This window comes from Pan paniscus, chromosome 10 (genome assembly GCF_029289425.2).
Source record: "Pan paniscus chromosome 10, NHGRI_mPanPan1-v2.0_pri, whole genome shotgun sequence".
Taxonomy (NCBI): domain Eukaryota; kingdom Metazoa; phylum Chordata; class Mammalia; order Primates; family Hominidae; genus Pan; species Pan paniscus.
In genome coordinates, this window is record NC_073259.2 from 36,854,805 (window position 1) to 36,881,591 (window position 26,787).

At 53.9% G+C, this 26,787-nt stretch overlaps 3 protein-coding genes across 9 annotated transcripts in view; 1 reads left to right on the forward strand and 2 right to left on the reverse strand.

Moving 5' to 3' along the window:
- The window catches only part of MARS1 (methionyl-tRNA synthetase 1), a 39,370-nt gene extending 30,341 nt beyond the window's left edge, over positions 1-9,029 (reverse strand). Inside the window, exon 1 of the mRNA XM_063593387.1 lies at positions 8,539-9,029. The gene's annotated coding sequence lies outside the window, so the exon portion shown is untranslated. The remainder of the gene's footprint in view (positions 1-8,538) is intronic.
- ARHGAP9 (Rho GTPase activating protein 9) lies at positions 740-13,217 on the forward strand. Of its 5 annotated transcripts, XM_055095482.2 has the most exons (20): positions 744-1,578; positions 4,641-4,697; positions 5,686-5,744; positions 6,050-6,383; positions 6,717-6,934; positions 7,796-8,017; positions 8,207-8,320; positions 8,513-8,605; positions 8,825-8,886; positions 9,022-9,112; positions 9,310-9,405; positions 9,545-9,643; positions 9,860-9,992; positions 10,077-10,184; positions 10,502-10,600; positions 10,772-10,849; positions 10,999-11,052; positions 11,299-11,433; positions 11,767-11,872; positions 12,795-13,217. In XM_055095482.2, exons 1-20 carry the CDS (start codon positions 1,476-1,478, stop codon positions 12,964-12,966), a joined length of 2,433 nt encoding a protein of 810 aa, XP_054951457.1. In that variant the 5' UTR covers positions 744-1,475; the 3' UTR covers positions 12,967-13,217. The 5 variants fall into 5 exon arrangements, with proteins under 5 accessions (XP_063449460.1, XP_054951457.1, XP_063449459.1 ...); XM_063593390.1 differs by lacking the exon at positions 10,502-10,600 and having other exon boundaries at positions 740-6,383; XM_063593389.1 differs by lacking the exons at positions 744-1,578; positions 4,641-4,697; positions 5,686-5,744; positions 11,767-11,872 and having other exon boundaries at positions 6,053-6,383.
- On the reverse strand, positions 13,211-25,481 carry GLI1 (GLI family zinc finger 1). Of its 3 annotated transcripts, XM_003824854.6 has the most exons (12): positions 25,234-25,342; positions 21,672-21,798; positions 21,372-21,464; positions 20,595-20,790; positions 20,208-20,352; positions 19,767-19,856; positions 19,538-19,675; positions 19,074-19,223; positions 17,968-18,132; positions 17,241-17,471; positions 15,765-16,032; positions 13,211-15,162 (listed from the first exon to the last, which is right to left on the reverse strand). In XM_003824854.6, exons 2-12 carry the CDS (start codon positions 21,769-21,771, stop codon positions 13,418-13,420), a joined length of 3,321 nt encoding a protein of 1,106 aa, XP_003824902.1. In that variant the 5' UTR covers positions 21,772-21,798; positions 25,234-25,342; the 3' UTR covers positions 13,211-13,417. The 3 variants fall into 3 exon arrangements, with proteins under 3 accessions (XP_003824902.1, XP_063449456.1, XP_057155392.1); XM_063593386.1 differs by lacking the exon at positions 21,672-21,798 and having other exon boundaries at positions 25,234-25,481; XM_057299409.2 differs by lacking the exons at positions 21,372-21,464; positions 21,672-21,798 and having other exon boundaries at positions 25,234-25,481.
- Between the last annotated feature and the right edge of the window lie 1,306 nt (positions 25,482-26,787).

A 26,787-nucleotide genomic window follows, 5' to 3' on the forward strand; every position in this document is an offset into this window, starting at 1 on the left:
GGTTCAAGCGATTCTCCTGCCTCAGCCTCCCTAGTAGCCGGGATTACAGACACCTGCCACCATGCCCGGCTAATTTTTGTATTTTTAGTAAAGACGGGGTTTCCTCATGTTGGCCAGGCTGGTCTCAAACTCCTGAACTCAGGTGATACACCTGCCTTGGCCTCCCAAAGCGCTGGGATTACAGGCATGAGCCACTGCTCCTGGCCAAAAATAGTTTTTAAAACTAGCCAAGAGGCTGGGCGTGGTGGTTCATGCCTGTAATCCTAGCACTTTGGGAGGCCGAGGTGGACAAATCACCTGAGGTCAGGAGTTCGAAACCAACCTAGCCAACATGATGAAACCCAGTCTCTACTAAAAATACAAAAAATTGGCGGGGTGTGGTGGTGCATGCCTGTAATCCCAGCTACTTAGGATGCTGAGGCAGGAGACTCACTTGAACCCGGGAGGCAGAGGTTGCAGTGAGCTGACATCGTGCCATTGCACTCCAGCCTGGACGACAGAGCCAGACTCTGTCTCAAAAAAAATAAATAAATAGGCTGGGCGCAGTGGCTCACACCTATAATCCTAGCACTTTGGGAGGCCGAGGCGGGCGGATCACCTGAGGTCAGGAGTTCGAGACCATCCTGGCCAACATAGTGAAACCCTGTCTCTACTAAAAAATACAAAAATTAGCTGGGCATGGTGGCGCATGCCTGTAATCCCAGCTACTTGGGAGGCTGAGGCAGGAGAATTGCTTGAACTTGGGAGGCAGAGGTTGCAGTGAGCCGGGATCGCACCACTGTACTCCAGGCTGGCAACAGAACGAGACTCTGTCTAAAATAAATAAACAAACAAACTGAGGTAGGTCTCTCATCCCCATTTTACTAATGAGGGAACTGAGGCATAAAGTTATGACTTTATGCCAGAAATCACTGTAGAAGTGACTGTAGAAGGCATTGAAGGTACAGTTATCAACAAAATGGATGTGGGCTTCTGCTACCTTGGCAGCACTTACAGACTTCCTGAAAGTCAGAAAATCAAATAATCCTTAAAGTGTGATGAAAGTTATGATAGAGGAGGCAAAGCCTGCCATCGTACCTCCTAGTTAGGGCCCCTCTAATGGGTGAAAAGATGCTTTTTTTTTTTTTGAGACAGAGTCTCACACTGTCGCCCAGGCTGGAGTGCAATGGCGCAATCTTGGCTCACTGCAACCTCCGCCTCCCGGGTTCAAGCGATTCTCCTGCCTCAGCCTCCCAAGTAGCTGGGATTACAGGCGCCCACCACCATGCCCAGCTAATTTTTTGTATTTTTAGTAGAGACAGGGTTTCACCATGTTGGCCAGGCTGATCTCAAACTCCTGACCTTGTGATTCGCCGGCTTCGGCTTCCCAAAGCGCTGGGATTACAGGTGTGAGCCACCGCACCCGGCCTTTTTTTTTTTTTTTTTTTTTTTTGAGACAGGGTCTTGCTCTGTCACCTAGGCTGGAGTGCAGTGGCATGATCTCAGCTCAGTGCAATCTCTGCCTCCCAGGTTCAAGTGATTCTTGTGCCTCAGGCTCCCAAGTAGCTGGGACTACAGTAGCTGGGCCAGCACACCCAGGTAAGTTTTGTATTTTTAGTAGGGATGGGGTTTTACCATGTTGCCCAGGCTGGTCTCAAACTCCTGACCTCAAGTGATCCACCCGCCTCAGCCTCCCAAGGTGTTGGGTTTACAGGTGTGAGCCATCACGCCTGGCTGAGATGCTTTCCTGTGCATGTAACCTTTCAGCTGAGATCTCAGTGATGCGTAAGAGTTATCTAGGTGAAGACTGGAGGGAGTGGAGAAGGGACGTGTTTCAGGCAAAGGAAACAACATATGCAAAGAATCAAAGATTTCAGTGCACTTTAAGAATGTGAGGAATTCGCATAAGACTGCAGTGTGGAGTTTGTGGTGGAGACTGTGAAAAGAGTAGAGAGGGAATCTGTAAATGACATTATAAAATGTGGAAAGTTTAAGTCAGGAGAGTAGCAGGGCATATGTGTTTTAGAAAGGTCACTCTGGCTGCTGTGTCAGGAATGGTTGGAAGGGGAGCAGAACTATATGCAATGAGAACTATATGCAATGAGACTAGTTAGGAAATTATATCATCCAGGCTAAAGGAGTGGTAGTTGTGGGGATAAAAAGTAGGTAGATTGGGAAAATATAAATTGAAGTGTTCAGTAATCAATTGAATCAATGTGGGTGGCGAGGAAACAAGATAAATTCAGGTTGGCTGCTAGGTTTCTGGCATGGGAAATAGGGCATACTTTCTATGTGCTACAACAGATGATAGTATTTCCTCTATCATAGTGATCATTATTACATCGTATTTTCATTGTTATGAGTGGGCAGGGATCATATTTTTTGTTTTGTTTTAAGACAGAGTCTCGCTCTGTCACCCAGGCTGGAGCGCAGTGGCATGATCTTAGCTCACTGCAACCTCCGTCTCCTGGGTTCAAGCAATTCTCCTACCCCAGCCTCCCAAGTAGCTGGGAGTACAGACACCTGCCGCCACGCCCAGCTGATTTTTGTATTTTTATTAGAGATGGGGGTTTCACCACATTGGCCAGGCTGGTCTTGAACTCCTGACCTCAGGTGATCTGCCTGCCTCAGCCTCCCAAAGTGCTGGGATTGAGCTGGATGTGAGCCACTGCACCCGGCCCCATATTTACCATCTTAATTGACAATGCCTAGCACATAGTTCCTGCCTGGCATATATGGTAGTAAACATTCAATAAATATTTATTAAATTATTTTATTTATTTATTTTGAGACAGGGTCTCACTCTGTCGCCTAGGCTGGAGTGCAGTAGCACTATCACGCATCACTGCAGCCTCAACTTCCCAGGTTCAATAGATACTCCCACCTCAGCCTCCCGAGCAGCTGGGACTACAAGGCACACACTGCCATACCTGGCTAACTAAAAAAAATTTTTGGCCGGGCGCGGTGGCTCACACCTCTAATCCCAGGACTTTGGGAGGCCGAGGCGGGTGGATCATGAGGTCAGGAGACCGAGACCATCCTGGCTAACACAGTGAAACCCCGTCTGTATTAAAAATACAAAAAATTAGCTGGGCATGGTGGCGGGCACCTGTAGTCCCAGCTGCTCGGGAGAATGAGGCAGGAGAATGGCATGAACCCGGGAGGCGGAGGTTGCAGTGAGCCGAGATCATGCCACTGCACTCCAGTCTGGGCGACAGAGCAAGACTCCGTCTCAAAAAAAAAAAAAAAAATTTTTTTTGTAGAGGCAGGATCTCACTATGTTGCACCTCAAGCCCCTAGGCTCAAGTGATATTCTGCCTTGGCCTCCCAAAGTGCTGGGATTATAGGTGTGAGCTACTGTACCAGGCCAATATTTATTGATTTCATATTAAACTAAATAGTGGTATTGGGAGAGAAACAGGTTTGTGATAAGTTCAGTTTGGTTCATACTGAGTTTGTCGTACCTGTGAAATACTCAAGTGGATTTTCTGGTGGACAGTGGATTAGATGGGAGCCCCAGAGAAAGATCTGGACTTGAGATACAGTCCTTAGCAGCACATGGAAATCATTTGAGCTGGGGAGAGAATAAGACCACCCAGGGAGAGTATGCAGAAAGCACAGGGCACAGGATCTCAGATAGGCTTCTGTGGTTTAACGAACAGGCAGAGGAAGGTCATTTCTCATGCCACAGACAAGGAACTGCCAGAAAGGTAAGAGGGATACCAGCAGAGTGTTTGTAGGAGAGAAAGGTCAATTGTGTTGCCTGCTACTGAGATGTCAAGCAACATAAGGACTGCATAAGGACTGCAGCATGCTCAGGCAAGGTCGGGGGTGACTCTATTGAGGAGTGACTTTGAAAAGGTGGCGGAGTGAGGGGACAGGAAATGGAGATCCGCTCTACAGTGTAGGCAACTCAAGAAGTTCGACTGTAAAAAGAAAGAGAGAGGCTGGACGCGGTGGCTTACGCCTGTAATCCCAGCACTTTGGGAGGCTGAGGTGGGCAGATCACGAGGTCAGGAGTTCGAGACCAGCCTGGCCAACATAGTGAAACCCTGTCTGTACTAAAAATACAAACAAAAATAGCAGGCATGGTGGCGGGCGCCTCTAATCCCAGCTACTTAGGAGGCTGAGGCAGGAGAATCGCTTAAACCTGGAAAGCGGAGGTTGCAGTGAGCAGAGATTGTGCCACTGCACTCCAGCCCAGGCAACAGTGCAAGACTCTGTCTCAAAAAAAAAAGAGAAGAAGAAAGAGAGAGAGACATATATATGGTGGTATCTGGAAAGCCCAGTAAGGGGAGGTTTGTCTAAAGACGGGAGAGACTTGGATATGTTTAAAAGTGAATGCGAAGAAGCTAACAAAAACAAGCTAAAGTATAGGAGAGAGAGTTTCAGAGAAGGCAAAAAAAGGGTGGATTCAAGCACTGAACACCAAATGAATAAATAAGTGAATAAATGGGTGAAATTAGTCACTATTTTGGAAGTGGGAAGGAAGAGTTGAGGGGTAGGATTCTCCATGTGTTGAAGTGAAGTAAACTAGGAAGATCACTGAGGCAGAAGCCCAGTACTAGCCACCCAGCCCTCAGGGGAAGAGAGCTGGCTCTCTGATATCACCAGTGGGGAGGGGCATTCGCTCCTTAACCCACCTCTCCAAACCCAAACAGAAAGCCTCACATTGTGCAGTGGAGAAGCTGAGAGAAGAGGAAAAGAGGAGTGGCCAGGTAAGGCAGAAGCAGAAGTGTGGGTTTTAAAGTGCCGGTAATCCAGGGAAGGTCACTTCCCATCTTCCACCAAGGAGAAGCTGGCATCAGTCCCCTATCTACCTGTCATAGCGTCTTGCATTACTTGTCCATTGTTCCTGATTCAATTGTAATTATTAAGTTTATTGTGTCATTAGTTAAGGTCTGTCTCTCCTTAAGCTCCAAAAGGGCTCATTCCCTTCTCTCATCTCCAGTGCCTGACACTGCTCCTTGCACGCAGGAGGCACTCAATCAATCCTTGATAAAAGCATAAATGAGGCCGGGCACAGTGGCTCACACCTGTAATCCCAGCACTTTGGGAGGCTGAGGCGGGTGAATCACCTGAGGTCAGGAGTTCTAGACCAGCCTGGCCAACATGGTGAAACCCTGTCTCTACTAAAAATAAAAAAACTAGCCAGGTGTGGTGACAGGCACCTGTAATCCCAGCTACTCGGGTGGCTGAGACAGGAGAATCACTTGAACCCGGGGGGCGGAAGTTGCAGTGACCCGAGATCGCGCCATCACACTCCAGCCTGGGGGACAAGAACGAGACTTCGTCTCAAAAAAAAAAAGCATGAATGAACCCACACACTAAAGTAGCTCCTGCCTCAAGAGGCTTGTGTGTACAGGACAGTATTAAGGCTTCTCAGCTCCCAAAATCGTGTCCTGGATTGGGAGGGTGGCGATATTTCAACTCTGAATCCCTCTGTGTTTCTCCCACTTTGTCTTTCTCTCTGATTTGGTCTTGGTATTTATTTGGCTTTCTGTTTCTCTGTCACCATGTCTCTCTGAGTCTGCACAGGAAGCACGCAGCTATGGTCTGAGGTGACTGGTAACGGAAACATTGATGCTTGCATAAATTTAATAAAGAATAACACACATTTTTGTCTTTGTCATTAACCTTGTGTCTCCCTGTTTCTGTCTTGAACCTGATTCTTTCTTCTTATCTCCTTCCTGTGTCCACCTCAAGACTCCCACCACTACCCAGGACCAACTCCTGCTCCTGAATCTTCTGATGGGCCCCACAAGGTACTTGGAGGAAAACTACTGGCCTAGGTCATCTCCTCTAATTTCCTGCCTTGCTGGCCATGCAGCCCTGCTGACCACATCCTCTCTCATGTTACTTACATACTTCCTCACCAGACACCACCAGGAGTTCTCAGCCCCCAAAACCTGTCACCGATCCTCACCAGGCTGTTTGCTCTACCCTCTCCCCCAACTCAAGGGCTCCCGTCCTCACCTCCCCGCAACACTGCTCCTAGAACCATGTCTGTCTACCTGGAGACAGCCAGGCCTATTCCCTTGTGGGTCTCCAGTGTCCCTTTTTCTCACAGGTGACAGTGCTGGCTACAATGCTATCCAGCCGGTGGTGGCCAAGTTCCTGGGGGATCCTAGGGCTGGGCCCCCGAAGCCCTCCTCGGGGATCCCAGCTCTGTGCCCTCTATGCCTTTACTTATACTGGGGCAGATGGCCAGCAGGTGTCTCTGGCTGAAGGGGACAGGTTCCTACTGCTTCGAAAGACCAACTCCGACTGGTGGTTGGCAAGACGCCTAGAAGCTCCCTCCACCTCTCGACCCATCTTCGTCCCAGCAGCCTATATGATAGAGGAATCCATCCCTTCCCAGAGTCCAACTACCGTCATCCCCGGCCAATTGCTCTGGACTCCTGGTGAGTAAGCGCTAAGCCCTCTCCCTTCACCTTCCTACCTCCCATCACCTTCCTACCTCCCTGGCTTCTGGGAATTTTCGGGAGGTCCCCCTCCCTCAAGCTTCTGCTAACCATCTTCTCTTGTTTTCCTTTGATCAGCCTACCTCTTGCCCCCGCCATGGCATCCTCATCCCACTGCCTGTCCTCCTAGTCCTAAGGCTTCTAGGTCTCATGCCATTTTCCACATCCTCCCTCTGCCCTTCTTGTCTTCCCTGTGAGTTCCCAAGATGGGGGACCCAGTTACAACAACACCTCTGATCACCTGCCACCCACCCTCCCCTTTTCTGTTTCCAGGGCCGAAGTTGTTTCATGGTTCCCTGGAGGAGTTTTCTCAGGCCCTCCCAAGCAGGGCTCAGGCTAGCTCGGAGCAGCCTCCTCCACTTCCCCCCAAAATGTGTAGGAGCGTCAGCACTGACAATCTGAGCCCCAGCCTTCTGAAGCCTTTCCAGGAAGGACCAAGCGGAAGATCCCTCTCCCAGGAAGACTTGCCGTCAGAAGCCAGTGCCAGCACAGTGAGTCACAGCTCTTCTGAGCTGGGCCCTGTTCTAGGCACAGGACAGACAGCACCCCTGTCTTCAGGGGACTCCCCTGGGGATGACAAACACAAAAACAAATAAATAAGATAACCCTTGGTACTACTGATAAGTCTACAAAGGCAAGTTAATGTGGTGGAGAGTGGCTGGGGTGGTGCGGGGAGACATCTGTGAGGTCACGGCATTCAGTTGACTCTGAGCAAGGAGGAGAAAGAGGCAGCCGAGGGGCAAACTGGGTAGGAGGTGAGAAGTGACAGTAGGTACCAAAGGCCCTGAGGGGACAGGGCACAGGGCGCAGTGGAGGCACTGAAAGGCCAGCCCTGTGCTCTTCCTTCCTCCAGACTCCTAGCCCAGGGCAGGGTTTTTCTGTGTTCTGCTTGCCTGATAGGCTACAGCAGGTCTCCTCTAGAGATGTGACTTGCCCAGCCCTTCCCTCTCTTTCTTAACTGTGGGTGGAAAGGGGCTCCTCCTCCCTTCTGTAGACCCTTCTCTGTCTTCTTTTACCTTGCAGGATGTGAGGGTGGGGCACCCCCTTCAACATTCCCCCCACCCCACAAAAAGCCTGTTCCCCTTTCCTGTGGCCCTGAGGTGGGGGTGGGGTGGGGGAGGCGGGAAGTTGGCAACAGGAAGTGAGGAGAAGAGCAAAGAAAACTGTGAGAGAGAGAATTTTTAAAAAGCAGCTGGGGCCTGGGGTTTCTCCCCCAGTACCCTGGGTCACCTCAGCCCAGAGCTGGCGGTGAGAAGACAATGGGGGAGGGAGCAGGAGGTGGGAAGGCCAAGAGAAGCATGGGAAGGGCAACAGGCAGAATGACCACCTCCTTCTTCCCCTTTTTCTGGCAGGCAGGCCCCCAGCCCCTCATGTCAGAGCCCCCTGTGTACTGTAACCTGGTGGACCTTCGCCGCTGTCCTCGGTCCCCACCCCCAGGCCCTGCATGCCCCCTGCTGCAGAGGCTGGATGCCTGGGAGCAGCACCTGGACCCCAACTCTGGACGCTGCTTCTACATAAATTCACTGACTGGCTGCAAGTCCTGGAAGCCCCCGCGCCGCAGTCGCAGCGAGACGGTGAGACCTCACCTCCTGCTTCTCCACTGTCCCCTCAAGCTCTTCCTTCCCCTGATGAACCTCAAGGTAGTGTGTTTTCTCTCTGGGGCTCTCAGAAGATCAGAACAATCAGCCAAGTATAAGAAGGGTGTGGAGAGTGGGTAGAGGTGGCATCTGGATGTAGCTTTATTTCCTCCTCCCCTAACCCAGAACCCTGGCTCCATGGAGGGGACACAGACCCTGAAGAGGAACAATGATGTCCTGCAACCTCAGGCAAAGGGCTTCAGATCTGACACAGGGACCCCAGAACCGCTTGACCCACAGGTGAGATCCCTCCCATCTCCCAGTCACATGCAGAAAAAGCCAGCTTGTTATGACTTTCTGTTTTGTGTAAGACATTCTCCATTCCCCACCACACCGCCCACCTCTCACCCGTATCCCACCCCTCTTCCTCCTTCAGCCAGGGATCCCTGAGTCGAGCGTTTCCCCACCTGTTTCTCCAATCCTCCCCCCTAGGGTTCACTCAGCCTCAGCCAACGCACCTCGCAGCTTGACCCTCCAGCCTTGCAGGCCCCTCGACCTCTGCCGCAGCTCCTGGACGACCCCCATGTGAATCTCCCATTTCTTTGTGAAGGCCAAGATCCTCCCTGCCCCCCCTCCCCCCTTTTCCTGCTCCACATAAACATCTTCCTCTTTCTGAATATCCTCTTACCCAGCCCTCCCCCAGCAACTTTAAGGGACTTCACTCCTGGGAGACCCCCTAGGGAAAGCCGTAGCCACTATGGAGGGCGAGGGTGACTTACAGATCCCATTCCCTCCACTTCCCAGGAGGTGGAAAAGTCGGGTCTGCTCAACATGACCAAGATTGCCCAAGGGGGGCGCAAGCTCAGGTGAGAACCCGGAATACAGCTAGGGCCTGGGCTGTCAACTCCATAGGGTAGAGCAGGGTGTTGAAAGAGCACCCTCCTCGTGTCATTCTAGAATGACCTGTTCGCTACCACTACCTCCTCTCTCTGTCCCCGCAGGAAGAACTGGGGCCCGTCTTGGGTGGTGTTAACGAGTAACAGCCTGGTGTTCTACCGAGAGCCACCGCCGACAGCGCCCTCCTCAGGCTGGGTGAGTGTGAGCGAGAGGCGCAGGAGGGGTGCGGGCGCTGCCTACCGCCTCACGCCAATGTGGGGGCGACCGCGGGGAGGGCGGTGCAGAGGAAGGTAAAGAAGTGAGGAAGCCTCCCACCTCCTCACAGCCCACCGGGGAGAGGGAAGCAGTGAAGGAAACAACACCGTGGCCTCAGTTTCCTCCCTCATTGTCAGGGACCAGCGGGTAGCCGGCCCGAAAGTAGCGTGGACCTGCGCGGGGCGGCCCTGGCGCACGGCCGCCACCTGTCCAGCCGCCGCAACGTCCTGCACGTGAGCGCCCTCCCGCGCGTCCCCAAGGCCCCACCCGACCCGAGGGCGCCCCCAATCTCCCGCGCAGGCCTCCCGCTAGGTCTCCCTGCTTATTATACTCCTCCCCGTTGACCCGAGCGTTTCCTTGCCTGGCCCTCAGATCCGCACGGTCCCTGGCCACGAGTTCCTGCTGCAGTCGGACCACGAGACAGAGCTGCGAGCCTGGCACCGCGCGCTGCGGACTGTCATCGAGCGGCTGGTTAGATGGGTGGAGGCCCGGAGGGAGGCTCGGGCCGGCCGGGACCAAGGGAGTGGGGTAGGAACGATAGGAGTCAGGAGCAGTGGGGGCAGGGTGGGCTCAGTGGAGAGCCCTGGCCTGGGCCGGGAAGTGGGACCCTGGCAGTGGGTCAGAGTCCAGCTAGGGATGCAGATTTCTCTCCTCTCTCACCTTCGACACGGCCCGCCCCGGGTCTAGGATCGGGAGAACCCCCTGGAGCTGCGTCTGTCGGGCTCTGGACCCGCGGAGCTGAGCGCCGGGGAGGACGAAGAAGAGGAATCGGAGCCGGTGTCCAAGCCGCTGCTGCGCCTCAGCAGCCGCCGGAGCTCCAGTGAGGCGCGGGCTGGGGAGGGAGGGTCCGGGAGCGCAGCGAGGCTCCCGGGCGCTCACGCCCCGCTCTACCTGCCTCCTGCAGTTCGGGGGCCCGAAGGCACCGAGCAGAACCGCGTGCGCAACAAACTAAAGCGGCTCATCGCGAAGAGACCGCCCTTACAAAGCCTGCAGGAGCGGGGTCTGCTCCGAGGTGAGGGGGCTGGGCCAGGTTCATGGATAAGAAAACTCCAGCGAGGCTCAGAGTAGAGCTTCCCAGAACTAGACCACAACCTTCTGTGACTGCTGCTTTCCCACTACCCCAGATTGTTTAGGGGAGAAGCTGGGGTGACCTGTACCCCTTTGCCAGATTGTTTGAAGCAGGGGAAGGGAGGTGGAGTGTATTTCCTTGCCCAGGCCTGGCACAGGCAGCCAGGAGGACCAGCCTCACTTAAGGATAAAGGCCTATGCTGAGAAGAGCTCCTGTGAGTGACGCTGGCACTGGCTTCCCGCCTCACTCTACTTCCCCAGACCAGGTGTTCGGCTGCCAGTTGGAATCACTCTGCCAGCGGGAAGGAGACACGGTGCCCAGCTTTGTGCGGCTCTGCATTGCTGCTGTGGATAAAAGAGGTCATTTTCTCAGAGACCCCAGAATCCTCTTCCAACAGGCTAAGGCCTAGAATTTTCTGCCTCCCCCGTTCTACCTAGTCTTCCTACTGCCCTTTTTCTCTCCACCCTTATATCCCTCACCACACACACTTTCAAGTAGCAGTCCTTATCTCCTCCTTCCTCATCTCCCAGGTCTAGATGTGGATGGCATTTATCGGGTGAGCGGGAACTTGGCAGTGGTCCAGAAGCTTCGCTTTCTGGTGGACAGAGGTGAGAAGGCTTGTGGGCCAGTGGTTGTACTAAGAATGTCTTGCCTGAGAACCATGGGCAGTCCTACATGAGGAAGCTGGCAGAATAGAGAGGCCGTCAGGCTGGAAGTGTATGTCTTAGCTCCTGATCTCTCCTCATTCATGTTGCAGAGCGTGCGGTCACCTCCGATGGGAGGTATGTGTTCCCAGAACAGCCAGGACAAGGTACTTACATGGAAGACCCTTCAGATCCCTAAAACTTCCACATATCCTCTTTGCTTCCTGTGGAAACCCCCATGTACTATTCCTGGGAGGGTTGTCCTCATCCCCACCTTAGCTACCTTGCCCCACTGCAGACCCTCTAGGCATTCCTATAGTCTGCTTTGACTGGATTTCTCCATAACTTCTAATCTCTCAGTCTCTAAATCTTTCTGGCCCTTCATGAGCCCCTATACCTCCTTCTCCCTCCAGAAGGTCGGTTAGATTTGGACAGTACTGAGTGGGATGACATTCATGTGGTCACCGGAGCCCTGAAGCTTTTTCTCCGGGAGCTGCCCCAGCCTCTGGTGCCACCACTGCTGCTGCCCCATTTCCGTGCTGCCCTTGGTAAGGGTTGGAGCTTTGGAAAGAACCCTTGATGTGGGGGACACGGGTGGTAAATAATAGAATAGAGGTTCCCTTATACTCTTCTTTCCCATTCTGACCTTAGAGATGGAAAATAACGTTCAACTCAGGTGCCTACTCCAGTTGCTTTTTTGTGAATGTTTAGAGGGCTGAATTGAAAAGAATTATGAGGCTATAGTTGGGCTATGTGAAAAAGAAAGCTGTGCTAGATTAATGATGTCTTCCATGCCTGTGGGAAAGAGCAGTGCATTTACCCATCCTGTCCTAGCACCTTCCCTAACCTTACTACCATGCCTTTCCCATCACTCTCTCTAGCACTCTCCGAATCAGAGCAGTGCCTCTCTCAGATACAAGAATTAATAGGCTCAATGCCAAAGCCCAACCATGACACTCTACGGTACCTCCTGGAGCATTTATGCAGGTCAGGAAGACAGAACCTCTTTGTTCATGCTGGGGAAAGGTGGAGTGGGGAATGCCACAGGGACTCTGTGCAGGTGGAGTGAAGGTAGGGAAGCACCTAAGTTTAATGGGCAGGTGAGGAAGGCAACCTCTGTGCAGGAGCATATTACCAGAGTCAAAACCTTTATTTTTTAATTTTATTTATTTTTGAGACAGAGTCTCACTCTGTCACCCAGACTGGAGTGCAGTGGCGCAATTTCAGCTCACTGCAACCTCTGCCTCCTGGGTTCAAGCAATTCTCCTGCCTCAGCCTCCTGAGTAACTGGGATTACAGGTGCCCGCCACCACGCCTGGCTAATTTTTGTATTTTTAGTAGAGACGGGGTTTCACCATGTTGGCCAAGCTGGTCTCGAACTCCTGACCTCAGGTGATTTACCCACCTCAGCCTCCCAAAGTGCTCGGATTACAGGTGTAAGCCACCGTGCCCATCAAAGACTTTAGGTCAAAACCTAAAGGTCAGCATCAAGTGGGGAAATGGAACCAAGATGCTGTGAAAGGAATAAGGGAAATCTTACTTCTCCTTTCCCTCTGCCTCTTTGTCTCCCATTGGGACATTGCTGATGGCTTCTTTGGTTGAACTGGGCCTGGGCAGTGACTTCTGAGAGAGGATGGCCACTTGAATTAAAGACTCCCAAACTGTGAGCAGGCAGAACTCTTGGGGCAGCCCCTGAAGCCGGAAGAGGCAGTTGTATCTTCAGGTTGTATCCTGAAGGTTTCTCCACTGGTCCATCTCCATTCTCCTTGTATCTCCTTGGTTTTTTTGTTACCATGTGGAGGAATCCCAGAGTGAACGCTTCCCTGCTCAGAACTTTGAAGGGTTAGTTAGATTGCTATGAAGTGGCAAGCTGCTGCCATATATCCCCTTCCTTGGCCTTTGCTTACAGGGTGATAGCACACTCAGATAAGAATCGCATGACACCCCACAACCTGGGAATTGTGTTTGGACCAACCCTGTTTCGGCCAGAGCAGGAGACATCTGACCCAGCAGCCCATGCTCTCTACCCAGGGCAGCTGGTCCAGCTGATGCTCACCAACTTCACCAGCCTCTTCCCCTGATGCAGGGAAGGAAGAAGAGAAAACATATTTCCGGTCATCTCTGATGGTGAGAGGCTGGTGTTCTGTTTTGAGGATATCCCTTTAAATCTCCCAAATGACTGTCTCTATCTTCATGAGTGTGACTTGAGGTGTTGGGATGGGTGAGGGAGCTTCTCTAAAGAGGAAAGTGAGTGGATTAACCCCTGCTTCTCTTCTTGTTCCCTGTTATCATTCCTCCCCAACATAATAATAAAGTGGCATGTTATTTTTTCTGATGCAGTTCCTTTATTATCAGGAAACAGTGTCATTATCAAATTTCTCCTCAAAACGTATACAGACTATACATAGCCCCCAGCCCATACCTCCCATCCCTGAGGCATCTTGTGCAGGGGACTGCAGCTCCCCCAATTTTTCTGGAAGGATAGAAACCCCTTAGGAAATGCGATCTGTGATGGATGAGATTCCCTACTCTTTAGGCACTAGAGTTGAGGAATTGTGTTTCCCCAGGTAGGGATCTCAGTAAGACACTCATGTTGCCCACAGCCATGTTGGGGGGCCCAGAGGGAGGTGGGGTATGTCCAGAGCTGCCCTGCTGATCATGGGAAGGAGGAGGACTCAGCCCCTGGGGCTCATCCAGAATAGCCACAAAGTCCAGCTGAGTGTTGTCAAGATCAAGAGAGTCCAGGGGGTTACATACCTGTCCTTCGGGAGGAGGGTACAAGGCAGGACCCCCTCCTAGCCTGCCCACCTCAGGATGACCACAGCTGGGGTTTGTGCCTCCCACTTTGAGAGGCCCATAGCAAGTGGGCAATGGGGGCAGAAGTCGAGGTGGTGCTGCTGCCCTATGTGAAGCCCTATTTGCCCCCACTACAAAATTTTCATGGCATGGTGAAGGGGTGGGATAGGAGCCTGACTTGTGATTGGGCAAGTTGGGTCCAAAGCCAGGTCCATATGTGGTCACTGGAGCTTTAGCACGGCTTGGGCTAACCTGGGAACCCCCCAGAAACTTGGGACTCTGGTAGGAAGGTTCCTGGGCGGGGGCATCTTCCCTGCCCCCACCCTCCCACAGTAGCTCCTGTTGAGATTGAACATAATTACACACAAGCTGAGCCTTGAGCTGCCCTGTGGAATGGGTGGGGGAATCAAAGTCCAGGCAAGGCCTGGGTTCTGAAGGAAGATAATCAGGGGGTGGCTGGGTATAGGGGCCTGACTGGAGATATTGGGGAGGAGGGGGCTGGGGGTAATGGGAAAAGAGAGGCTGTGGATGTGGGGGCCCCTCACTGGGGTGGGCATTGAGGCAGGGTGCCAGTCCTGTGGAGTCAGACCCCACTGGGCACCCCTGTTCTGGCTTGACTTGCACTTGTCCATAATGTTCAAGTCGAGGACACTGGCTATAGGTTCCACCTAGAGCCTTGGGGCCTGGGTACAGCCCAGAGTGGGAAGGGAACTCACCCCATGTTTCTTGGGTGGGTTCAGGATATGAGGCCTGCTGGGGACAGGGGTTGGGGCCATAGTTGGTGGGTGGACCAGGCCCAAGAGGCAGAGAGCCTGGACCCCTCGCTCCATAAGGCTCAGCTGCTGCCCCTTCAGGTCCCCCATATCCCAGAGTATCCGTAGGTGGGAAGTCCATATAGGGGTTCAGACCACTGCCCACCATGGAGGTCCCAACTTCTGGCTCTTCCTGTAGCCCTCTAGCATCCATGGCAGCATTCTCAGTGATGCTGGGGGGCTGTGGTGAGTAGACAGAGGTTGGGAGGTAAGGATCAAAGTTCTGTCCTCCCCCTGCCACAGTGGGTGGGGTATGGACACAGCCCAGGCTCTTGAACCTCTGGACTCTAGCTGGAGCAGGACGGTCAGCAGCCCGGGCTGGGTCACTGGCCCTCCGGGTGACCCCTGCATTGGGGTTGTATCCTGGATACTCGGCTCGGCTTCTCCAAGGAGGCATGGGAAGACCCCCTATCCGATCCAGGCTGGATGCTGCAGTGGGCGAAGTACCACCCCCTCTGGCTGAAGCATATCTTGCCCGAAGCAGGTAGTGCTGGGCAGGCATAAGGCCAGGCAGGGAGGATGCTCCATTCTCTGGTGGGGAGCCAGGGGGGAAAGGAGAGGCCAGGGAGGAGCGGCGGCTGACAGTATAGGCAGAGCTGATGCTGCTGGAGCTGCTGCTGCGGCGGTCAAGAGAGACTGGGGGGCCCACGCGGCGGGACACAGTGGTACCTGCAAGTGATGGGGAGAAAAGGTAGGATGGTCAAGGAGCTTCCTAAATTTCACCCTGCCTCCTCCATGCAACAGCCTTGTCCTGGATTCCCAGGGGTAAGCTCGTTATCCCTAACCAGTCTGTTCTGTCTCCTACTTCTCCCATGCCTAGGTTACCAAGGATTCAGGGTCGCTATGAACAGTTGTGCAGGTTGTGTGCTGCACAATCCTAGGGAACAGCATTCGCATCATAGCCTTTGCATACTTGTTTGTTTGTTTGTTTTGTTTTGTTTGAAACAGAGTTTCGCTCTTGTTGCTCAAGTTGGAGTGCAATGGCGCAATCTCAGCTCACTGCAACCTCTGCCTCCCAGGTTCAAGTAATTCTCCTGCTTCAGCTTCCTGAGTAGCTGGGATTACAGGTGCCCACCACCATGCCTGGCTAGCCTTTGCATGTTTGTACATCACAACTATTTTCTGATAAATGGAAAGTGTCTTGAGGAAGGACACTATTTTCTAATTATACAAAAGTGCTGTGTGACAGCCCTCAAGGGTGACTTCCTCCTCTCAACCTCAGGGCAGGTCCAGATCTCACCCCAGCCACACCTCCCACACCCAGGTCTCACCGGTGTGGGACAAGCTGGGCAGTTTGAGACCCCGGGTCCCTGTTGGCCGGAGTTGATGTAGCTGGTCCAGCCTGAGGTTCTCAAGGCGGCGAAGAGTGGACAGACCAGTGCCAGCAATGCAAGGTCCCTCGTCCAAGCTGGAGAGGTCTTCAGTGCTGCCCCCCGCATTGCCAGTCATTTCCACACCACTGTCTGTATTGGCTGCACTCCCTGCCGGGGAGTGGTCACTGCTGCAGGATGACTGGGCCCCAGGGCTTGCCTGTGGCTTCTGTGGAGAAGATGAGGTCTGAGGGCAACACCCTTCCCCACAGCTCCTTCAACTTGATGAGTGGCTGAAGCCTGTGTCCCAGTGACTGCTGGGGTTCCAAGGAAGCTTGTAAGTGTAGAAAGGGCTAAGCAGGTAAGAGATGGGGGAGCAAACTGAATGTGAGACGTTTGATGAGAAGAACCTAGGCTGGAGCACGGACTGGCTGGACTCAAATTCTTGCTCTTAGTTCTATGACCTTGGGCTATTTCTCTATGCCTGAGTTTCTTCAACTGAAAATGGGAACAGTGAGTCCCTTTCTCATGAAGTTGCTGTGAGGAGTACATGAAATTATACATGTAAAAGGCTTGGAACATATACTAAGTGCTATTTAAGAAAGAGTTGCCAGGTGCAGTGGCTCACGCCTGTAATCCCAGCACTTTGGGAGGCCGAGGTGGGCAGATCACGAGGTCAGGAGATCAAGACCACCCTGGTTAACACAGTGAAACCCCATGTCTACTAAAAATACAAAAAAATTAGCCCGGCGTGGTGGCGGGCGCCTGTAGTCCCAGCTACTCAGGAGGCTGAGGCAGAATGGCGTGAACCTGGGAGGCGGAGGTTGCAGTGAGCCGAGATCGTGCCACTGCACTCCAGCCTGGGCAACAGAGCGAGACTCCGTCTGAAAAAAAAAGAAAGAGTTTGGGTTGGATGCATTGGCTCATCCCAGCACTGTGGGAAGCTGAGGTGGGAGGATCGCTCAAGGCCAGGAGTTTGAGACCAGCCTGGTCAACATAGCAAGACTCGATCTCTAAAAAGAAGAAAAATTAGCCAGGCATGATGGTGTGTGCCTGTAGTGATCACTTGAGCCCAGGAGTCTGAGGCTGCAGTGAGCTATGATTACGCCACTACACTCCAGCCTGGGCGACAGAGCAAGACTCTGTCAGAAAGAAAGAGAGAAGGAGAGAGCGAGAGAGAAAGAAAGAAAGGAAGAAAGGAAAGAAGGAAAGAAGGAAGGAAGGAGAGAGAGAGAGAGAGTGAGAGAGTGAGACAGAAAGATTCTAAAACCTCTAGATTTGGGGAAGCCCAAAGAGCAACACTAAGACAAGAGACAGGCAGACTGGTCACAGAAGAGTGACTTCTATAGGAGGGAATGGATGGGTTGGGAAGTAACTAGAAAGATGTCCACAGGGTGGGCTGGGGTATGGAGGTGAGGGTTGCCTGGGCTCTCTCACCATGGCACCCTCTGGCACAGTCAGTCTGCTTTCCTCCCTGATGGGACCTCCTTCCCGCTCCCTCTTGGGCTCCACTGTAGAAATGGATGGTGCCCGAGGCAGGGGGCCATCCCCACGGTGCCGTTTGGTCACATGGGCGTCAGGACCATGCACTGTCTTGACATGTTTTCGCAGCGAGCTAGGATCTGTATAGCGTTTGGTGCAGCCAGGGAGCTTACACACATACGGCTTCTGTTGAGTGGAGAGTGGAGACAGAAGGCAAACGGATCAAAGCGGAAGAATGCAGAAGAAATGGGAAAAAGTGGTGACAACACAGGGGGCAGGGGAGGAGCACACAGCACCAAAGGAAGTAAGGAGGATGGAGGCCTCGGGTGGGAGTCAAAGATGCAGAGATTAAGTGGAGGGTTAGGAAAACTGACAGCCTGGGAAAGATGAGGGGGTGAACCCAGGGCTGTGAGGTCCCATAAATCCAGGGGTTGGAGGGATCAGGGGTCTCCTCTAGATGGAATCTTTTAGGTTAGCCCTTTGGCTGGTTAGAGGTTAGTGGTAGGAGGAGGAGTAGTTAAGTGGAAATTCTGGGTTTCAGAAAAGCCTTTTCTGGGCGAATTATGTGGGGAGGGGGACTCACCTCTGTGGAGTGGGTGCTGGGCTAAGGGATTTCTTATGGGGGAATCTCCCTGGTAGGTGGCTTCTCAAGAGGGGAGGGTCGCTTAGTTGGGGCATTCACCTCATTGGAATGGGTCCGATTCTGGTGCTTGGCTCGGTCACTGGCATTGCTGAAGGCTTTACTGCAGCCCTCGTGCTCACACATGTATGGCTTCTCACCCGTGTGTGACCGCAGGTGCGTCTTCAGGTTTTCGAGGCGTGAGTATGACTTCCGGCACCCTTCAAACTGGGGGACATGCAGGGGTCAAAGGATAGTTCTCAGACAGAGGACATGGAGATGGAAGGAACCCTCAATCTCCAACAGGACACACATCAGAGAATATAACTCAAGATGAAAGGCACTGGGGCTTCGAGAGAATTCCCAAAACTAGGGGACAAGGGCAGGCAAGAACTTGGAGAAGGGAAGCAGTTGGAGGCACTCTCCCTTTGGGAATATAAAGATGCTAGAGCATCTTCTGACCAAGCCAGGGCAGATTTCTCTGCATGGGGATCTTAGGCTGTCCCAAGATGGGGTCGTCTTGGGGGAACGGGCTGTTGTCCTTGATGCAGGGTTTATCCATTAGGCAGAGTAGTAGGCACAGTACTGAAGGCCAACAATACTTTAAGAGGCCCACGAACATGTTTTAATGTCTTTTTAAAAAAAATTTTTTTTTGAGGCGGAGTTTTGCTCTGTCGCCCAGGCTGGAGTGCAGTGGCGCCATCTCAGCTCACTGCAACCTCCACCTCCTGGGTTCAAGTGATTCTTCTGCCTCATCCTCCCGAGTAGCAGGGACTACAGGTGCCCATCACCACGCCCAGCTAATTTTTATATTTTTTAGTAGAGACAGGGTTTCATCAATATTGGCCAAGCTGGTCTTGAACTCCTGACCCTGTGATCTGCCTGGCTCAGCCTCCCAAAGTGCTGGGATTACAGGTGTGAGCCACCGTGCCTGGCCTGTTTTAATGTCTTTTAAAATCAAGGGGAAAAAAATGAGGTTTTAGGTCCAAGAGTGTTTTAATATATATCATCATATTCATCTTTATGCCAACACAGTCACACAAACATTATTTTTAATATTTGTTTATGGAAGAAAGGACTTATAAAAGCAAAAGGCTGCCTTGGGCCCTACCTTGAAGGAGAGCCCTGATTTAGGAAGAGACCCTGGACTTGGGACACTGGTGCCTCACCGTGCACTTGTGTGGCTTCTCGCCAGTGTGTCTGCGCATGTGAACCACCAGCATGTACTGGGCTTTGAAGGGCCTCAGCTCCCTGGAGCAGCCCCCCCAGTGGCACACGAACTCCTTCCGCTCCCCGTGGATGTGCTCGCTGTTGATGTGCTGAGGGAGAAGATACAAAGGCTCTCCAAGGCTCTCCCATGACCCTGAGGTCCAGAACAGACCTTCCCTCCACCCCCTGTTCCTCTTCCACGACTCCACCTCAAGGAGGAAGAGGCAGGAGCAATATCATATCTCACATCTCAGGTCTTCCAGCTCCCTAAGGCAAAGCTACAACTTCTGAGCTTCTGCCTACCCAACTGAGCATTCAACCTCAGTCTCCTCTGACCTCCTGCCCTCAGCCGGATTCCACCATGTCCCACTCAGAATCTCCTAAAGGTTCTGGCTAGCCATTCCTGTTACCCCCTGGGGCTCACGTGCACCAGCTGCTCTTGGGAGTCAAATTCCTGGCTGCAGCCATCCCAACGGCAGTCAGTTTCATACACAGATTCAGGCTCACGTTTCTCCTCTCTCTCGAGGTCCTCCCGCCCATCCAGCATCCCCAACAGGGGATCCTAGGGCAAGAGAGGCAATCTCAGGGTCACTTGGGTGACAGCTTTAGTTTTGCTCAGGTCCCAGAGGTAAAGCTCCTGCCCATCCCCTTACCTGTATGCCTGTGGAGTTGGGGCTGGACATATCACCTTCCAAGGGTTCCTCCCGGCACTTGCCAACCAGCATGTCCAGCTCAGACTTCAGCTTCCCCAGGGGAAGAGGTGACGGTGATGAGGGTGGAAGTAAGCAGAAGGAAGAGGAAACCAAGCCAGGTCTTCCTGCCCTAAGTGCCCCCACCCAAGCAGCTGGAACCTCCTAGGTTTGGAAGGGACTTCCTCCTCAGACTACACTGGTGAATGGGATGGGCAAAAGGTGGGATCCCATTTGGAAGCGTCTGACTCAACTGCAAGGAGTGAACCCCAGCACCCACACCTCTTTACTTTTCTAGTACTGAAAACTTATATCCCTTGTCCTTCCTTCACCTTTCCCCTACAAAATCCACCACCCACCCACCCTGAGCTGAGGGAAATCAGGTAGCAATATGGGGACTCTCACCTGGCAAGTTGGGAAGGGTCCCCGGGACTGAGGATGTGGGATCATCCCACCCCGGGCAGAGTCATGGGGACCACAAGGCTGGACCCCAAAGGAAGGCGAGGGCCCTTTTTGGTGATTCATCTGGGCTGGGAATCCCAGAGATGGGCTGAGGAGGAGAGGAGGCAGTTACTTAAGACAATTAGGAAGTCTCAGGAAGGATTGGGCTATTTGGAGGATTTCTGGAAGACTTGGGATTTGTAGTGGTTGAGGCAGTCCCAGGGAAGTACTGAGGAGAGTTGTCTTTGAAATGACAAGGATTCAAATAGGGTTAGGTAGTTTGAGGGCTTGAGAGTTTTAATGGACTCGGGTAGGGGCTTTAGGGGCCTCTTGGCCCGGGGCTGACTGCACCTCATGGTGCCAATGGAGAGATGACCGTAGGAGCCTCCTGGAGATGTGCATCGCGAGTTGATGAAAGCTACGAGGGAGCTGGGTGAGGTGCGGATAACCGTCTGCAGGTCCAGGCTGGCATCCGACAGAGGTGAGATGGACAGTGCCCGCTTCTTGGTCAACTTGACTGCACTCCGGGGAGAAGAAAAGAGTGGGCCTGGGGCAGGAGACAGTGGAGACGGATATGGTAAAGGGGCATGTCTCTCCATGCACCTAACCTATGGGTCCTGACTTGGCAAAACCAATGATACTTGATTCTGCTTTGCCCTATTGATGCTATCTGTGACTTTTTTTTTTTTTTTTTGAGAGACACAGAGTCATGCTCTGTAACCCAGGCTGGAGTGTGTGGCACCATCTTGCCTCACTGCAACCTCTGCGTTCCCAGGTTCAAGTGATTCTCCTGCCTCAGCCTCCCCTGTAATCGGGACTACAGGTGCATGCCACCACGCCCGGCTAATTTTTGTATTGTTAGTAGAGACAGGGTTTCACCATGTTGGCCTGGCTGGTCTTGAATTCCCGACCTCAAGCGATCTTCCTGCCACGGCTTCCCCACAAAGTGCTGGGATTACAGGCGTGAGCCACCGCGCCCGGCCCCATCTGTGACTTCTTGATGGTGCTCTGACGCCTCACATCTCCAAGCATCTCCTCCTCCAAGTGAGATCCCCTGCCCTCCCACTTTCTCTTTCAGAACAAGTCAGAGAGGGGCAGAAAGGGAAGAGGTGTTGCCTGAGCCCTCACCCTCGGTGCAGCTGTTGGTCTCTCTGGCTGGCCCATAACTGTGGGGGCCGGACATGAGGTTAGCTTGGTGGCAGAAGGGCGGGCCAGACAGTCCTAGAAAAAAGAGACAGCTGGAATGGGAATGGAGGATACATAAACCTCACCTTAAAACCCCAGACATGACCTGATCCCAGATTCCAGGTCCATATGACATGGGGCCTCAAATCCTCCTGTAGATAGGAAACTGGCATGGGGTGGGGGTGGGCCCAAGTGGGAGATCTGCCAAATCCTCAAGGCCCAGGGATTGGTATATACACTGACCTTCTGTCCCCACACTGGGGGCCCCCTGACTGGGGAGGGGCCGGAGACAGCAGGGCTCGCCATAGCTACTGATTGGTGGTGGGGTCATCGAGTTGAACATGGCGTCTCAGAGGAGGGTGTGGGGACACTGCAGAAAGGGAAGGTAGTTATAAAGGTGGAGGAAATAGAGACTGTCAGACAGCAGTCTCAGGCACAGAATCCTGGGCAGAACATCCCTGGTGTCCCCGCCCCTCTAAGACATCTGCCACGGAATTCGAGTTGAAAAGAGCATCACTGGGCCGGGCACAGTGGCTCACGCCTGTAATCCCAACGCTTTGAGAGGCTGAGGCGGGAGGATCACCTGAGGTCAGTTGAAGACCAGCCTGGCCAACATGGTGAAACCCCCGTCTCTACAAAAAAACAAAAATTAGCCAGTCATGATGGCGGGTGCCTGTAATCCCAGCTACTCAGAAGGCTGAGGCAGAAGAATCGCTTGAACCTGGGAGGCGGAGGTTTCAGTGAGCCGAGATGGTGCCACTGCACTCCAGCCTGGGTGACAGAGCGAGACTCCGTCTCAAAACAAAAAAAGCATCACTCGCTGAGTGAGGGGAGGGGTAAGGGGAAATGATGTCCCAGAGAGGCAGAGGCAGTCTTGTAGTCTGTGTACTCTGGGGATCTTCTTGGGAACTGGGTGGGAGCTTTGCCTGTGTGGTCTGTGTGTAGAGGGCATGTTTTGGACTAACTGTGCCTATATTAACTTCAAGTGATTTTAGTAACATGGACCCTCTAATTCTTCTTGCTCTAACCCTGGGCCGGCTTTGAGGGTGGGCTGGGAGAACTCGTGTGATGGATCTGACTTCAAGCACTGGGCGGCTCTGCTAGAGCCCGTTCCCCCTTCCTTCTCGTGCCCCTCCCCAGGGACAGCCCGTGTACAATCTCTGCAGTGTCCAGCAGAGGGAGCCCTAGCCACAGTCCCGACACAGAGCCAGGTGGGGCCAGGAGGGAACACAAGCCATCTGCCCTCTTAGACAGAAAACAGTGTGGAGGAGGAGGTAAGATTCCTGAGGGGAGTCTTCTGGGTCTGTTGGGCACAAAGGTGAGAGCTGGTGTTATTCTGGGATAGTTTAAATCAGGCCCACCTAATCTTTTTGGTCTCTGTTTTGGGGGAACAGGAAAGGAAGTATGAGGGGAGACTCTGAGAGAATGAAAAAAACAATGTGATCCTTATAAAAGCGTAGCGAGGAAGAAGGTGCTGCTGTCCGTTTTTCTTTTCAAACTCCAGTTTTGACTCCATCCCGGGTTTTCCGGTCTCCCGGGAATGAGGGTGGGGTGGGGCGGGATGGGGTGGAGAACCACCGGGAGCGGGCCGGGCCGGCCGGCGCGGTGGGTGATCCCGGGATGCTGGGATTTAGGGTGAGGGCGGGGTGAGATGGGGAGCGGAACCCGGACCCCGCGACCCAGCCCGGCCCGGCAGCCTGGGCTGTACCCTTCCTAACTCCTCCTTTTCCAACCGAGGTGCGGATCCCGCATCCAAGACCTCCCAACTCGACCTTGGAACTAATGTTGGGGGGCGGGGGGCACAGCTGGTTGGCAGCTGGATGGGGGGACAATTCTCCCGCCTCCTTCCCTCTATGACTCACCCAGGGGAAGGAGGGAAGTTTGCAAATGATCCCCCAAACACTAGAGACTCCCCCAAACTTGCCTACTCAGTCATCTTTCTGCCCCACTGCCTAGCTGCCGAAGAGCCTCCAAGGAAATGGGGCTACACCCCTCCTCGCCCACGCGTTCCACAGCCCACCCACATCTCCCCTTCAGGCTAGTAAAAGGAAAATGTCGCCAACTTTTTTAGCTTCGGTAAAGTTTTTCTGGGGTGTGAGAGCTCGGGATGGGACAGGGAGCTCTAGGGTTCCCCTGCGGGAGCCCTAAACCATCTTCGGTGTCTCCCTGTTTTCCAGCGTCCCCCTCGCACCCCCGCTCCCCAACTCCCAGGAGTCGGCTCCACCCCCCTACTCCCGGTCCCGCCTTCCCCGCCCCCGTGCCTCCTCGGCCCACCCAAGTCGCCGCCGCAGGCACTGGCTGCAGACGGCTCCGCTCCCCCCACCCGCCCCGGGAGCCCAGTAGAGCGAGCCATAGGGGTGGGGGCTGAGGGGCGGGCCACATTCTTCCCTCCTCCTCTCAGCACATCCGGAAAGCAGGCAGTGGCGCCCAGGGGGGCACTACTGGAGAGTGGGGGTCCCCGTTGGTGGGGTTAGAAAGGGAGAATAATCCAGAAAGTATAGGGGAGAGAAAGCAGAGAAAGTGACTGGGTCAATAAAATTAGGTGTGTATGGGGAGGAGGAGGGGCCCGGACACCTTAGGTTGCTGGTTATAGCAGCCGGCTTCCCAAGGGTTAACCCCTCCAGACCCCCGGGAACCCCCTGGTGACGTCAAGGGCGGGGATGCCAGGGAGATGATGGTGGAGGGGGAGAGGTCTCTGGACCCCGCCCCCTAGGGAAAACCACACTTATTCCGACCCTTACATATCCCCCGGGAAACCGCCCGCCTTCTCCCTCTACTGGAACGTAAAGACCTATCCTAGAAGACCCCAGCTCTCCAGACCCCTAAAACCCTCAGTCCCCAGGCTCTACGGGGTCCCCTTTCCCTAATCCTGTCCCGAAAGCTAGCTGCCCAGTGCTGATTGTTTCGGGGTCATGGGACCTGAAAGAGGATTCAGAGCGGGGAGCAAGGGCAGGCAGGGTGGTCTGAGCCAGAGGAGGGGCCTCGATCCCCAGCTCCCGTTTGGGCAGGGGGCCAACGGGGATACACAGGCTGGCAGTGGCCAGTGGTCCCGCCCAGCCCCGGTAGGGGTCTCCCTGCGGCTGGCTCCCGCTGCCCCGGTGGTCCTGAGGTCAGAGGGTCAAGACAAGGTCTCCCCGGCTCCTCCTGAGCTCCTTGCCCACAGCCCCTGGGACTCAGGAGTCCAAATTGCATGGGGTCATTCTAGGGCCTTCACTAGACCTTGGACAGCCCCCCGCCCCAGCCCCCTTCCAAGTCCAGAAGACACTCCCCTAAAGCACAAGCATCCACTGGCACATCTGTCACAAGACAGGTCAAAGGTTCAAGCCTGGCTGGCCCGTAGTGGCTCTGTTGCCTCCCACACACCCGTCCCCACCCCACCTGGAGCTCCCTCCTTTGCAGTCCCCACCTTTCAGAAACACTGACGTCTTCCTACCCCACGCGCAGACACACACCTGGGGTTACCTCTCTACAACGCAGACCTCCAGCTAGCCATCCCTCCAGCCTCTTCAACTTAACCGCATGAAAGTGAGATATTTCTAATATATGGGAGAGGCGGAGACAAAGACCCACGGTTCCCTGAGACAGAGATACACAGACTGACAGAAGAAAAAAGGGAAGAAAAAGAAGATACAGAGAAAGATACAAGTGAAAAATCTGGAGTTTCTAATGTCTCACCCCAGGCTCTCCCACCCCTATTTTGCCTCTATGTCCCGGGTCTGGGATGAGTCCCTAAGAAGCTGAGCATCCCCTCAGGCCCCCTCCCCCACTGCTCCCAGGTGGTCCCCCGCCTGCCCCCCCTTCTCACCTCTGTCTGGGCGCTGGGCTCGGGATGCGCGGTCCAGGGCTGGAGTCTGGGCTGGGGGGTGTGCGGTGGGGAGGGGGGGCGGAGAGGGCCACGGCAGCGCAGCCTCGATGCCAACCCCCACCCCCCCAACCTGGCCCCCAGCCCTCCTGCCGGCCCAGCCCGCCGGGCCGCAAGCCCGGACCACCCGCGAGAAGCGCAAACTTTTTTTTTCCCTTTTGCAAAAACTTTTTCTCGCTCCAGCCGCTGGCGCGCCGCCGCTCTTCCCGCTCGCCCCTCACCTCCCTTCTATTTCCCTCCCTCTTGCCGTTCTGGAGGATGAGGCGGGGTAGCTGGAAGCAAGAGAAGGGGTGCCGGGCTTATTGCACCCCCAGGACCCCCAGGATCCTCCCCCTCCCTTGAGGGACCCTATACTGCCTACGCCCCCCTCCCCCCCCCCGGCTGAACACGCTGCTGTTGGTGAGTACTAAATCCCGGCTTGGATTTCTGGATCGGCTGGCCCCAAAGAGGCCCCGACAACCAGATTGAGGAAAATATTGCGGGGCAGGGGGAGAAGTTCAACCGAGAACGATAATAGTGGAGGTAGGGTAGTCGCCTTTGGTTGGTGCTAACTGAGCATTCTGCCATCCTGTGGTTTATCTGCAGGCCTCATCCTTTGGATGGAACTTGCAGCGGCTGGGACAGAGTTGCGGTTTGGGGCAAATCAAGTTGGGTTGGGGGCTCTGGAAGAAGGTGAGGAGTCTATGGAGCATAAAAGCAAGGAGCAGCGGCTGAGGCTCTGGGTGCAGGGTGTGGTTCACGAGGTCACCAAGGAGCCCTGGGACTGAAGCCCCTTTCCCTAGAACCCCGGCTCTACGTCTCGAAGTTCTGGAGACTGCCGCCCCTCCGCACCACGTCACTGCAGGCTCTAGCTGCTCTTCCAGGCTTTCTGCTCCCTCTGCTGGCCGTTCTCACACATGACACCCGCTCGGAGTTGAAGCAGAAGAGCTGGGGAACTGAAGGAGGAGCCCAGCTGAAGGAGGAGCCCCTCACTAAAGCCCACTTAAAAGCCCAGGAGGTGGATATGTGAGCTCTGAGAAACGGAGAGGCAGAGGTTGCTATGCCCAGCCGTACTGCCTGACAGGGAAGTGCCCTGCCTCTTCAGATTTGCATTGCCATCGTGACCGGATATAAGGGAGGGGCAGCATTTCAGTCTCTGATTTTTATGAGAAAGAGGAGGAAGCATGACAAGGAAAAAGGGCACCCTCTCCCCTTTTTTTCAACCCCACAGGCAGACCTCCCACATCCTAGCTCTGCTTCCAAGAACCACCCCCTTGGGTGTGGAAGGTCAGTGGGTTAACTCTTCAGTCTGAGGGTCAAGGGGGAAAAGAAAAGGTGAAGGTAGGGGGAGATCTGGGACTTTGACCCAGACTAGTTATCCCCAGAGGGTCAGAGACCCAGCTCAGTCAGACCAGACTAATGGTCACTGAAAAAAAGGCACCCCACACATGCTCCTGTCCCAGCCTCGAGCCCCTTCTTCCAGAGGAGCTATTTATGTATTTATGTATTTATTTATTT